At 27.0% G+C, this 16,047-nt stretch overlaps 1 protein-coding gene across 1 annotated transcript; it reads left to right on the top strand.

Moving 5' to 3' along the window:
- Nucleotides 1–13,981: 13,981 nt before the first annotated feature.
- On the top strand, nt 13,982–15,289 carry LOC115710253 (mitogen-activated protein kinase kinase 9). Its single transcript, XM_030638608.2, has one exon. It carries the CDS (start codon nt 14,078–14,080, stop codon nt 15,065–15,067), a length of 990 nt encoding a protein of 329 aa, XP_030494468.2. The 5' UTR covers nt 13,982–14,077; the 3' UTR covers nt 15,068–15,289.
- Nucleotides 15,290–16,047: the final 758 nt, after the last annotated feature.

The raw sequence follows: 16,047 nt of genomic DNA, 5'->3' as shown, positions 1-16,047 counted from the left end.
GCTCAGGAAGGCTTAAGCCCACCCTCAAATTTCAAAACAGAATATATAAAATTAGAAGGGATAAAAACAATACATGATTGTTAGACAACATAATTTGTTTAGGTGTTTGTTCGTTACTCGGTAGACCTAGTTTTAAATCTGATTTCCCTCAGCTTTATCTTCTATTTTTATTTATATATATAAATCTACCCTTTTGAAAGAAAAAAAAAACTACACAGCATTAACATAGAGTATTCAAACTACAAATAATATTTCTGTTAGAAAAAACTTATTATATTAAGAAATTATGTTTAATTATATTTAATCTATAATTAACACAAGTTTCCACATAAAAAAAACTAAAACAAGAATTATAAAATCTCATATTATTATTTAAATGCTAAAATTTGTTCCAATCTATATAATAACTTTATTTGAGATTTAAGTAAAAAATGTAAGATATATTTTTAAAAAATTATTATTTTAAATTGGGTAAATACAATTTTGGACTCTGTGTTTTGCAAAAGTTACAGATTGGACCCTGTGTTTTGTTAAATGACAAAATGGACCCTGTATTTTCTAAAATAGTAAAAATAGGACCCTGAGCTTAATTTTTAACAATTTTTTTTTTAATACAACCAACTTGAAGACAATGCTTAATACGAACAGATACAAAAAAATGTAAACAGTTTTGTCATAACACTTTTAGATCAAATTATAATTAAACTTTATTTTGACAAAAAATCAATTCAGGGTCCTATTTGTACTATTTTAGAAAATACAGTGTCCATTTTGTCATTTAACAAAACACAGGGTCCAATTGGTAACTTTTGTAAAACAGAGGGTCTAAAATAATATTTACCCTTTTAAATTTGAGTACAAATTTTAATTAACCCACCCTAAAATTATATTCTAGGTCCACCATTGCCTGGACCAATTAAAGAGGACTATCATATGGCTATTGACTTCATTTAACGGCCAGATACTCAGTAATTAATAATCTGAATCTAACCACAACAATAATCCCTTGATAGTGGTACTATTGATCTCTCAATTATCTCTAATTATGTACTTACTATAGAATTATTCGGTTAAATAAACACGTCATGCAAATTTAGTCATTACTAAGAAAGTAGGAATGACAATAAATTTTAGTGTTAATTTATCAAGATCAGGAAGGGCTATACTTACCTAATTCAAGCTCAAAAATGATTAAGCATAGTGCTTCAGCAAGTAGTATCTGAACAAGTCCCAAACTTTGTGATCTCTCAATAAATAGTGAAGTTGTCTCATAGTTTAGAGACCCAAAATTCATCTTTGTGAGAGTTTCTTTGTTGTCAAAATATTTGTACACTCTTTCTCAAAATTAATAAGAAACTTAATTGGCCAGCTCCTTGTGCTCTTAATAACGTTGCTATAAGTAATACAACAGTTTGAGGAGTAAGTTGTTACCACTATCACGGGGTCAAATCTCTATAAATTCTTGTGTTTTTATTACTCATTATCATTATTATTAGTCATGATCTTATCGTTTTAAAGACACAATGCCGTCGATTAAAAACGAGATCAACATACAATATGTTTTTTTGAAATGCACCCTTAAGAAAAATAGGATATTGTATGTCACTCCAAAATAATTTTGTTAATTAGGTTTTTTGTTGTCAGAACTTTTATAAGTGCCAAATTATTGAGATTGTTGAATTATTCAATTTTTTTAATGTGACGTTTGTCCATATACTAAAGCGTACCTCTCGAACTTTAATATTTACCAAATCATACCCTCGAATTATGACATGTACCAAATCATGTCTCCTAAACTTTTATATATGTCAGACTTTTGTTAGTAAAATTGAATAAAAATCTTTAAATGTAACAATCTCAATAATTTTTAATAATCTAAAAAAGTTTAAAAAACATAATTTAGTACGTATCAAAGTTTAAACACAAAAATTCTAATTGAACAAATAAGTTTGGTATGAGTTTTTTTTTGTGTGTGATTCTTTTTTTTTTCTCGATAAATTATGATAAAGGTTAAAAATCATTATAATACTAATTAATCCTTGCTAGTTATTGAGATAAATATTCCTAAACACAAAGCATGGAATCACTTCATCAATAATGACACGATTACTTATCTTGGAGCATTTATTTTAGAATTTATACCAACATTTATTCAAAATGGAAAAAGTTTCATTGTTTGTTTACTACAATTGGATTCGACATAACTCCCTAGAAATTTATAAAAGTGGCATAATAATAATAATAATAATAATAATAATAAAGAAAAATTGTGGCATAAATTTTAAAAAATTTAAATTTGATGCAGACAATTCTCGACAAAAAATATCACGTGTTGATAAATTATTAGTTTAAATCATAATATTTTTTAAAACAAAAAAGTTATTTTGAAAATTATTTTTTTTTCTTTATTTTGTTTATTCTTCTTCTTCTTTTTGTTGAAAGGAAGAGAGAAGAAAAAGGGTCGGGTGGAGATGGTGTTAGTTTTGGGGGGGTGGCGGTTGTTGGCTGTGGGTTTTCTTGGGAGGGTTTCTGGGCAGCGAAAAGAAGAAACAAAATAGAGAAAATAAAGAAAAATAAAATGAGAAACAAGCAATTTTGTTTAGGTCTTTGAGAAAGAAAGAAAAAAATATTTTGTATGTTAGGTTTTTAAAAACTATTTCTTCAAAATTCCAAAAATACATCGTTAGGTAACTAGTAAATTTTAATTTTTAACTCTAAAAGAAATAATTTTAGTACCTTTCTTAAAAGGAAAATGTTAAAAGACACCATTGGTGCCTAGCACCCTCCTCGATGGCATACCGCTATTAGTGTAATTAAGTATTGAATTCTATATAATTTAAGAAAATAACTTTTATATAATATTACTAACTAATCGTAAGGTGTTACCTATAGAAGGTATTGTGCTCAATAGCAATGCACTTCTTAAAAATAACTATGAGTATTTACTCTCTCGATCTTATCTTATTGTAAATTATCCTTCAAGAAAAGTAATTAATAGAACTCATTAGAATTGAATGTAATTACTTTATTAATCGATGTATTAACTATAATTCTATGAGTATTGTTATTAGGTATTAGTAGTGTTTAGTACTTCTAGACATGTTGGTTTGCAATTGACTAACAATACTCCTTAAAAGTTATTATATTAAATTATATGAGACCTAATACTTAATTGGATCAATATCAATATTGACACGTAAAAAAGTACTAAACATCACTAGTGTATTTTAACATTTCTCTAATTTTATTGGGTCTTTCATTTATTTTAAGGGTAAAGAACAAAAATCTTACTCATTAAATAGTGGTTGATGAAAACAAGTCAACAAAATTAAAAAAAAAAAAAAAAAAAAAAACAATATTGATTAGAGAAATATTATGCAAAAATTAAGCACCATGTTTCTTTTAAAAAAAGAATTGCATTTTTTCACAAAAGTGATTAATTACATAAATACAATATGTAATTTTTTGTAAAAGATATTTACAAATATGTAAAATATTTTTACAAACATGTAAAATTGTTTACAAAATTACAATTCTTATTTTTGTAAATAAAATTCGTATTTTTAAATAAAATTGTGCATTTATAATTACCATAATTTTTTATATTTTTAAAATTTTGGGTATTTTTGAAAATTTTCCAAATATTATTGTACCTGTCCATGTATAACTATTCAGTTATTGGGCCTTTACATAAGAATGTGGGCTTTTTTGACATAAATAATTATGTGAAACTTACAAAAATATTAAAATTTTGGTTAATTTTTATAAAAATACTCACACATAAATTTTTTCAAAAATACTGTATTTTTATAAAACAACAGTAGAACTGTAGAACACAAAACAGAACAACTAAAAACAACAGTGGAACAACTAAAAAAACAACCGTAGAACAACAGTGAAAACTTAATACAGTACACAGTATAAAACTTACATAGCATTTTTGAAAAAAATTCCGCCCCACAGTATAAAAGTAAAAAAAAAAATAAAAATTTTCAATATTTTTAAAAATTATCAACATTTTTAAACATGTTAATAAATACAATGTCAAAAATTCTTTTGTATTTTCTCAAAAAAAAAAAAAAAATCTTTTGGATATTGGATTATTGAGGAAACTTATTTTTCTTGTTGTGTTTTTTTTTCTTTGATAAGTTTTTTCTTGTTGTGTTTGTTATGCAATTCTTGCATAGTTTTCATGTCATGTTGTCGTATCATCACCTGAATTGTCACCTCTAATTTTTTGCGACTTTGAAAGTCGCATGCGAAAAGAATTTCTAGCTAAAAAATAACATTGTTACTATAGTATCTATTCCATTACAAAATTCTTATCATAAAATTAAATACTTTTAATTAAAAATTACATACTTAGCATTGAAATATTCTATAACAAAACTTATAAAAAAAAATATGTAGATAAAAAAGACAATAAATAATATATTTTTAGGATGATTTAGTAATTTTTGTCAAGCTCCAATTTTTCTATACCTTAGTAAAAAGGAACTAAATCTCATAAACAATTTTTTTTGTTGTTGCTGAAAACTCATAAACAAATTTAGTTTCAATAAGAGAAATTTTTTAACAAATATGAAAAAAAAAACAAGAGAAAATTAATTAATAGTATACTATATGATATTTAAACTTATAATTAATATTAATAAAAATCAAAACTTTCATATATACTTACCACTAATTAATGAAGGCCCAATTATAGGCTTGATCAAGATAATGTACTATATTTATCATAAGTGATTTGTGCTACCAGGTTGGAAGTAAACCCAATTAGCCCTAGAGTTGGATCGCTTGGGGTCAAGAAGGGTGTCCTATCCAGAAGAGGGATGACTCTACGGGATGTATCTAAATGCCTTCAAGAGGTACTTTTGAATGGTAATTCAAGAGGCAACCTTGAGCCAAGGCTCACGTGTCACTCCTCTGACACCATGTCATCCCACAATATCAAGACCTTATTCCCTGCGTCAGACTAAGAGAATACGCGCACACCACCAAGGAAGACATGCCCTTTGTCCAACCGCCACTTTACTGGCGTTACTTCTCATCAGGATGTACACGCATGCCACCTATCACTTTTAAGTGGTCCCATATGTACAGACGACCATTGCCTCACAGGCTGGGCCTCACCAAATCAGCCAAATGACAATATATTACTTGAATTTATCCTATTAGTAAGTAATATTTACATGCTAATCCTAGTAGGTCCAGGGATAACCATACCCGACCTTAACCTATAAATATAACCTTAACTCTTCATGTAAAGAGTCTGAAATTCATATCTTGCACAAGAAAGGCTAAGAGCTAGGGTTATTAACTAGACAAGGAAATTTGTGTAATACTCGAAAGTTATTCCAACCATTTAATATTAACTCATAGACCAGAGTTTATTAATAATCAAATCATGTAAAAAAAAAAATTCTTCTCAATCTCTATATTTCATCTATTTATGTCACTTTTATTTCATTTAAATCTATTTTCAAAAATTCCAATAAATAAAGATAAAGTTTGTTTCTCCTTGAAGAAAAAATAATTAGAGATTAATTAAGATTTGATGACCAACCCATTGAATCATAATGTACGTGGGCATTAAGTATATATATATATACATCATTTTCAAATATCTGGATAGAAAATAATTAAAAAGAGTGGCATATATACAAAACCATTATATATATTATAATATATAGTTTATTATATGTATTATTATATTTATATATAATTGACAAATATTATAGGTGACTAGTTGGACTTCATGATATATATTTATATAATTTTATATAATATATGGTCCATTATAAAATGCCACTTACACTAGATGACATATAAATAATACATATCATAATCATAAAATACAAGTTGGACAATATTATTTTTATGAAGGCAGTTGGAAGCAACAGCTAGCTATAGCTAAAAAAGCAAACCAATAAATTATATTCATATACATAGAAAAATCAAAACAATACAAATCCAAAAAATATATATATTATATTTATTTTTATATACATCATTATTACAAAAATAATTATCCTTATGAGTTCTTAAATTAATTTTTTTTGAAAACTGTTGCTAATAAAAATAAGTGAGTGTTTAAAATATTTTACTTACGTTTTTTCTCTAATGCCTATTCTACCTAGTTTTACAAAACGTCGGTTTTAGAGACCGATGACAATATATATACCCATCTGTTAAAAGCAGTCCAAAAGTCCTACTTTTTCCAGTTGTGTATACATATATAATAGAGAAACGTTGAAGGACAACAGTAGTGTCTAGCACTTTCTTACGTATCAATATCGCTATTGGTTCAACTAAGTATCGGGTCCCATATAATTTAATATAATAGCTTTTAGGGAGTATCGCTAGCCAATCGCAACGCGACATGTCGAGATGGTGCTAGGCACTACTGGTGCCTAAAGCAATGCTCTATATAATAAAACATAAATACTAATTTAGACCTTGTGTTTTGTAAATTTAATTATTGGACCTTTTATTTTACTAAATAATAAAATAAACTCTCTATTTTTTAAAATAATAAAAATAAGATTTTGAACACAATTTTTGACAATTTTATTTATTTATTTTGAGAGAACCGGCAATTTTATTTTTAATATAATACTAGTTTGAAGACAATATCTAATACGAATAAATGAAAATATATATATATATATAGCTAGTTTTATCATAACACTTATAAATTAGGTTATTATTAAGTTTTATTTTAACAAAAAAATCAGTTTAGGGTCTTATTTGCACTATTTTAGAAAATACATAGTCAATTTTATCATTTAACAAAATTAAAAATCTAATCAATAACTTTTACAAAATACATATCCAAAATAATATTTAGGCTAATTAGCAATTTTTTCCCCCGAACTTTGACATGTACTAAATCATGCCCCTGAATTTTTTTGGCCGTTAAAAATTCCCCCTGAACTATTAAGATTGTTAAATTTAAGGACTTTTATCTAATTTTAGTAAAAAAATTCTAACATGGATAAAAATTCAGGGAACATGATTTAATACATATAAAAGTTTGAGGGGCATGATTTGGTAGATATCAAAGTCTGGGAAGTATGATTTAGTACTAAAATTAAATGAAATTAGACAAAAGTCCTTAAATTTAACAATCTCAATAGTTTAGGGGGAATTTTTAATGGCCGAAAAAATTCAAAAAACATTATTTAATATATGTCAAAGGTCGGGGAAAAAATTGTTAATTAATATTTAACTTGTAATAAATCTTAAATTTCAATCATACGATCGAGCAATCAATTTTTTACGTCATTATTTATTATAGAATAAATAATTAATGATGACATATATTATATACATCATGAAAACTCATCACTATATTATATATGAATTAGTTAGGAAGCTCACAATATAATTTAATGATGGTTCATTTGTTACATCATCAATATTATTATTATTATATATATATATATATAAAAGATAATTACCATTTCAAAAATAATATTATTATATTTAAACAAAGTGTACACACATCGTGATAGTGATTACATTTTTGTTAAGTAGTGAGTGAGTTTTGGAATAATCTTAATATATATAAATATATATATAATATTTTATTATTGAACCAAAACATGTTCATTACTAAAGTAATATAAAAATTAAATTATGTAAATACATAATTAAATATTAAGTCAGAATTAATCCACATTGGTTTGAGAACAAACTATATATATATATATATATATATACTAAGCATTAGTAACATGTAATATATATGTTTTAAGTTCTAGAGTTGTATTGGAAGTGTTATTATTTCATTAACTTTTTTGCAAACATTATTATTTAATTATTAATTTAAATAATAATAATAATAACTAAATCTAATAAGTTATTTTCAATATGTAAAATTTAAATCTAATTTTAAATATTTATAAGAATATATTTAACTAATTTTTATTAAATAATAAAATTAGTAAATAAGTTTAGATATTTTAAATAATATAACAAATAAATTTATGATAAAATATGATTAATTAATTGAATTAACGTTTAATTTAAATTTAAATTAATATTTATATGAAAAAGATAATTATTTAATTTTATTGATATTTTTAAATAATTATATAAGTTATATTTAACAAAAAAATTAAATTTAAATATTTAAAATTATTTTTTTTTTTAAAAAAAAAAAGATAATTAATTAATTGTTTTAACCATGTTAGTTAATATTTTTGTTAAATACCACATTTAATATAAGAGATATTTATATATTTCTCTCCAAAATTTGATCTTACCCATACAAAATTCTATCAACAGTCTTAAAAAGCCCTACTAGTAGGATATTCTGTGTAATCTCATGCAATAATTTTTCTATTTATATTTATATCGAGAATCAACTGATCGAAATCACTACCAAACCTAAATTTTGGGTTAAGTCCATATCTAGTGCGAACATTAGAGCATCGAGATTACTTTTTCCTAATACAAGAATTGAGAAAGACGCATTTTTGGTGTACCAATTATCGTACCCATACTAAACATTGGGTAGTCAAATTTGAAGTAGATAACTGTTGAAAGCATAGAAAATCTATCTAAAATTATATAAATATATATTATATTAATTAAATATAATTATATTATATATGTTCAAGTTAAATAATATTTGTTGTTCTCACACATAAGTGTGAGTATATTCTTATATTTTTTTCACAAAGCATCAAAGAGTAATTATAACAGGATCGCGTTTAGACTAAGGTAGGAGTTCGCGCCTAAAGCCAAATACCACATAATTTTCTATTAATGAATCCGATAATTTTTCTTCTTCTCTAATGTTTATCCAATTTCAAGACCGACCTGAAAAACAATTACACAATGGCTTAAAGTGAAGGTTGAATTTAACAAGCTATAACTAAATTATAATAGCTATAGTGGTAACATTTACTAACAAAAATAACTATATCTTTATATATTAAAAGTGCCTATCTAACGGCATTTCTTGGTTTAACAGAATATACTTAAAAATAAAAGAATATTCTGTTAAATTTAACGATTAGGTTTGATCTCCCGTTAAAAAATAAACCAAATAATTAAACCCAAAAAATTAAACAATCTTTTAAATAAACAATCTTTTAAATATTAATAATCTCTTTTTAAATTAAAAAAATCATCTTAGCCACATATCTCTCTAACAAACTTATCTTGGGAGAATATTAATAATTTTTTTATTTATTTTTTAAAAAAGAAAAATATAGATAAAATATTTAGAAAAGATAATATAAAAGAAGATTGATTGTGTTGGCTTAGAAATTTTTGGGCTTGGGCTTAAAAAAATAATAAAAAAAAAAATAAAATGGGCTGTAATTAGTATTTACCTTATATGTTTGTGCTTATTTTTAGTTTTATTTTTAATTTTACCACCAAGAGGAGAAGGTTGAAAAATATTAGAATATGAAAATATTATTGGTGCTTATTAGTAATTTGCAAAGAATGTGAAAGTCTATAAATATATAGTTGTATAGCTATTATTAGATATGAAATGAGATAATAGAACTTTTTTCAATTAGAAGATTAATGTACATTTTACTGTTAATAACATACATTATTATAACACAACTATATTTTACTTACTAAATATACTGACACATATTTTATTTTTATAAAACAAATCGTTCAAATAATTATACTATTTTAATTATTAATTCAAATAAAAAACTAAAATATTAAATAAAACTAACACTACGTGGCTTGGCACGTAACAATCACCTAGTATATATATATGTATCAAAAAATATCATTATGGTCCCATAATGATTTGATGTAATAATAATATATAGTTTGGTTGGGTCAATAAAATTAATTTTAGAGGGCCATATCTTAGGCCGCCCTATATTATAATATATGTCATGCTACATAAGTTTTTTTACCAAGTTCAGTGTATATATTTTGTGATTAAAAAATAAAAGTTCAGTGTATATACTCATTCTTCTTCTCTTTTTCCTTTTTTTTTAAAAAAAAAATAATAAAAATAAAAAATAAATAAATAAGTAAAACAAAAATTATGTACTCCACTAGAGCAAGTTGTTGCAAAATTTTGTTATTATTATCACTTTGTGAATTTGTTACTATTTTCTTAGAGGTGACATGTAAATGTAAATCTTCTTGTGATAAGATAGATTGAGTCTTATCTTTATAAATATAGTTAGAGAATTGGTAAACATCCTTTTGAGATGTAATTATATTAATGGTGCAATTTAATATTTGGATCTATTTATTTTATTTTAATAATATTTATAGAAAAAAAATTATTAACTATTTTTAGGATGATACTTTATAAAGGTATTAGGTATTATAGTGTTTCGTAATAATGCTCATAAAGTTAGGGTTCGACATTTATTAGCCATAATTTGTATATTTGTAAATATTTACACATATGCAAAAATTGTAAGCATTCTTACTAGGTACTAGTAGTGTTTAGTACTTTTTAGATATGTCGTCTTACAATTGATTAGTAATACTCTTTAAAAGTTATTAAATTAAATTATATAGAATTTGATACTTAATTACACTAATAACGATATTAACACGTAAGGAGGTGTTAAGCACCAGTAGTACCTAATATCATTTAGAGTTAATAACTTACGATTAATTAGCAATATTTCTTAAAAATTGCTATCTTAAGTTATATGAGACTTTATACTTAATTACACTTATAATGATATGACATCGAATAGGGTGTTAGGCACCACTAGAACCTTTTAACTTTTCTCGAATAGTCTCTAGTGATGGTGATAATGTTATTTTCATCCTCTCTTATCGTACAGAGATTCAATACTTCAACTTTGTTCTGAGAGTATTCTTATGAGTTGTGTCGAGTTGAGAAATTATAAATATAGATAGGTATATTTGAGCTAAATTAATATAGGGCAAATACTAGTTTAGACCTCGTGTTTTGCAAAAGTTATCAATTGGACTATCTGTTTTGTTAAATGATAAAATAGACCCTATATTTTATAAAATAGTAAAAATAGGACTCTGAGCTCAATTTTTAACAATTTTATTTTTTAATATAACCAACTTTAAGACAATTTTTAATACAAACAGATACAGAAATTTTAACCAATTTTTTCATAACATCTCTAGATTACATTATTATTAAGTTTTATTTTGATAAAAAATTAGTTCAGTGTCCTATTTATACAATATTTGGGAAATTTGATTTTTCTATACTTAAAAATGTTCAATTTTTTTTTAAACCAATACATTTTACACTACAAAAAATATGACACTTTTTTTAAAACCCCAAAAATACCCTCCTCTATCTACTTTGTCTCTCTCTCTCGGACCGAACAAAAAAAAAATGCACATGGTCTGATGGTCGGACCATGGGTCCGACCATCAGACCGATGTGCCTCTCTCTCTCTTCGTTTTCCTCAAATTGAAAAAAAAAAAAGCATATGGTCCGATGGTCGGACCACATGGTCCGATGGGGTATCGGACCCATCGGACCATGTGGTCCGACCATCGGACCATATGCTTTTTTTCTTTTCTGTTCGGGTCCGAGAGAGAGACGAAGAGAGTGAGAGGGGGCGGTCAACAGTGGGTGGGTGGTGGAGGTGAGTCGTGGTGTGTTTGGGGGTGGGGGCGGTCGAATGGTGGGGGCGGTCACTCACGGTGAGAGAGAGGAAGAAAGAGGGGCATTTTCGTGGGGTTCGGGGTCGCCGGTTCTGGTTGGTCGGGGTTGAGCGTCGACGGCGTGGGTGGGTTGGGGTTGAGCGTCGACGAAGCACGGTGGGGACGGGGTTGAGCTTCGGTTGAAAAAATGGTGGTTGTGAGGAGTGGGTACTGGGGCTGGCGGCTGTGCGAGAGGAAGAGAGAGGATGAGAGGGAGGGGTTTGAAATGGGAGGGGTAGTTTAGGAAAATTAGGAAAGTTGTCATATAGTACCAATTTTAATAACTATGTAGTTAGGGGAAAAATTATAGGGCATTTTAAGCATGAAATTTTAAATTTCCTTTTTGAAAAATACAATAACTATTTTGTCATTCAATAAAACAGAATGTACAATTATTAACTTTTGAAAAACATACAATCTAAAATAGTATTTATTCTAAAATATAAACATATCTCATGTAACATATAATTAATTAATCTCTTTTACACGTACTTAAAATATTTCATTTTAATATAGACAATGTTTATTTTTTTTTTTACGAAACTCCATAAAAATAATGTGCAAGTAAACAATAAATACAAATATAAAGTAATAAAGTAACATGAAAACATTCCTTCAATCTTCACACTCGTATAACATATTATAGTATAATTAAATTTTAATTATAGATAACATTTAATTTTAATTATATACCATTAATTACTCTAACTATACTACGTGTCCTGCTGTTTTTCAATATCATTTATTATGGAATATTTTAATATTATTTTATATTTTTTTTCAGAAAATATTAAATATTTTTACAGAAGATAATAAATACAAACTTCTTCTCCTCATTCCTTTCCTTTTATTTTTCCTTATTATGATACTAAAAAATAGGATAAAAAAAACACATGCAGATAATAAATTAACAGAATAAACATTAATAACAAATAGTAGTAATAATTAATTAATAAATACATGGAAACAATTACAAGTGGCCCCATAATTTTTTTCAAATAATTTTTTACTAAAATTTAAAACACAAAGAAGTGGATCTCATATTTGTTTAAATAGTACTAATTTGTAGCGTAAATAATTAAATTTAAATCTCAATTACATATAAACTTTTAAATAAAAAAACTACGCTTAAATAAAAAAAAAAACTTTCGGCATGCATATAAATAAATACATAAGTTTAATTTTTAATGGTAATAATACTTAAGTTATATTTCAGAAAAGTAACGAGCGGTTAAGTGTCAAATTATTATTTATGTGTCATTTTTTTTATTAGTATATTTAAATTAATTTTTAAATAAAAATTATAAATTTAATGAATTGGACCAATCAAAGACTGTTATGTGGCCATTAACTTGACACTTAATAGACATGTACTTACGAAAGTTCCAAATACAATTTAAATATTATTTATTATTGCCAAAAATTAAACTTAACTATTTATTTATAATCGGTATTTATTTAAAATTATTTAAAATTAAACTTAAGTATTTATGACGCAAATTACTCTTATTTAAATTATTTCCTAAACTTTAGAACTAAAAAAAGGGTCACATATAGCTACAAGAGGTTGTCTTTTTTCTCCGGCCAGGCCCGCCAGCCTCCCCTGGGCATAGGTGCAACTTACTTGGGGTTGTATTTTGCTATTACAATTCGATTTTTGCTACTGCGATTAGTTTTGTCTGTATGACATAGTTTTGAGTGTTTTAGTCTTTTCTCTATGACATGGTTTTGAATGTTTTAGTTTGTGTGGCATGATTTGGTTTTGTTTTGTTTCATTGTTAGTTCTTCTTTATTCTCTGATGATTGTCATCTTCGATATTGGCAGTTGAGAATAACAAGTTCTCTACAACTAAAAGAGTTGTTAATTACTAGTGCAATTACTTACTTTACACTATAGCTGAGTTCTCAAGCTACGAAATTGAATGAACCTACTCCAACAAATTCTACTGTTGTGTCTTCTAAAATATAGATAAAACTCAATATAAATATTTTTAAAGTTAATTTAATGCAATAGTTTTTTTCATCTTATTTTATTTTTAATTTTCTCTCAAAAAAATTTAAAAATATTATATAATTTTAATTGTGCCTCCAAATATTCCAATTAAATTATAATTATTATTATTATTTTAACTAAATATTATTAATAATAAAATTACATAATTCATTATTAAAACAAACAAACAAACCATGCCCCACAATTGTTTAAAATAATAATTTCCTCAAATTAAAAAAAAAAAAAAAAATGAGTTGTACTAAAACTTTTTTCTCTACTATCCTATCTCTTTCCTATTCCAAACTTTTCTACTTACTCATTATTCTAATTATCCCACGTGCTTTTTTTCTTCACTTATATAAACCCAAAAACCCCACTCATTCAAACAATCCAAACAACTTTCTCTCTCTAACCTCACTCTCTCTCTCCTCATCCTCCATGGCCGTCGTTAGAGAACGCCGTCATCTCAATCTCCGTCTCCCCTTACCGGAAACCTCCGATCGCCGACCACGCTTCCCTCTCCCACTCCCTCCATCCACCACCACCGCCGCCGCCGCCGTCGAATTCAACTGGTCATCTTCCTCCGCTGCAATCTCCGCCGCCGATCTAGAAAAAATTCAAGTTCTCGGAAGCGGAAATGGCGGAACAGTCTACAAAGTCCGTCACAGAAAAACCTCCGAAATCTACGCTCTGAAAATAATCCACACAGATTCCGATTCCGATTCCAAAGTCCGTCGCCAACTCCACCGCGAGATGGAGATTCTCCGCCGTACGGACTCACCTCACGTGGTTCGATGCCACGAGATCTTCCAGAAACCTTCTGGAGATTTCGGAATACTAATGGAGTATATGGATTCCGGAACCTTAGAGAATGTTCTAGAATCCGAAGGAACTTTCTCGGAATCCAAACTTGCTGACGTGGCAAGGAAAGTACTTAACGGTCTTCACTACCTTCACTCGCGTAAAATTATTCATCGTGATATTAAACCGGCGAATCTGTTAGTGAATTCGAAAATGGAAGTTAAGATCGCCGATTTTGGGGTAAGCAAAATCCTGTGCCGTACTTTGGACGCGTGTAATTCTTACGTTGGAACTTGTGCTTATATGAGTCCAGAGAGGTTTGATCCGGAAACTTATGGCGGAAATTACGATGGTTATGCTGCTGATATTTGGAGTTTGGGTTTAACTTTAATGGAGCTTTATATGGGTCATTTTCCGCTACTTCCGCCGGGTCAGAGACCCGATTGGGCTACTCTTATGTGTTCGATTTGTTTCGGTGAGCCGCCGAGTCTGCCGGAAGGTGTTTCTGATGAGTTTAGGAGCTTTGTTGAGTGTTGTTTGCAGAAGGAGTCGAGTAAAAGGTGGTCGGTTTCGAAGTTGTTGGGTCACCCGTTTGTTTGTAAAGATCCGAAACCCGAACAATCATAGTTCCGACCCGAATGGGATCCGAGAATTGGTTTTGTATATTTTGGTTGGGAGGATATAATGTTAGATTAGGGAGGGATTAATTTGATTGTTTCTATGGAAGTTAATTAATATTATTATGATTTTTATTATTGATTTTAATGTATTTTTTTTAATTTCTTACTCACTTTTTTTTTTGTAAATATAGCCATTTTGATTAAAAAAAAGATAATATTTTTTTTATTATATCTATTTAGACATAGAAGTAAAGACGAAATAGACATATATAATGGATTATTGCCACTCATACAAATAAATTAAAATTATCTTTACACTAATAACAATTCAAATTTTGGTACTATGGGACACTATGAGTTGTTGATGTCCTATAATTAATTAGTGACATAAAATTTAAGTATTTATCTAAAAATATTTGAAAGTATTTATCTAAAAATATTTGAAGGTGAATTATTTATGCACACTCCTAATTTAATAGATCATTACCACTATTAATAGAAATAAATAAATTAAAATGATCTTATCATAATACTAATAACAATCCAAATTTTGGTGATAATATAAAATTTGAAGCGTGCATGGGTTGGATTTTATTTATATATTTTGTTTGAAGTTTAATTTATGGACTTTAGTCTCTACCCAATGAGAATTGGACATTTGTCAATATTAAAAATAGTTGAATATGATGGGAGCCACTTGAGTGAGTTGTCTTATCTATCTACTTACTCCCTTTTGTAACTAACCACTTGAGTAAAGCTCTCTCTATCCGCCGCCGGCTCCAACCCAACAACACATCTTTTCATTCATTCATTCATTCATTCATTATATAATATTAAAAAATAATTAATTTAAAATAATTTATCCCATTCACAATTTTTTGAATTTATTTCGACTAAATTTAGGCTATTGGATTCAAAATATAAAATCGCACTTAATCTAGATTGAATGCACTGTGAGCGAAATAGTGTAGATTAGATTAAATGAAT

The sequence above is a fragment of the Cannabis sativa genome, chromosome 3, assembly GCF_029168945.1.
Source record: "Cannabis sativa cultivar Pink pepper isolate KNU-18-1 chromosome 3, ASM2916894v1, whole genome shotgun sequence".
Classification (NCBI taxonomy): Eukaryota; Viridiplantae; Streptophyta; class Magnoliopsida; order Rosales; family Cannabaceae; genus Cannabis; species Cannabis sativa.
This window is presented reverse-complemented; position numbering and strand designations above follow the sequence as displayed.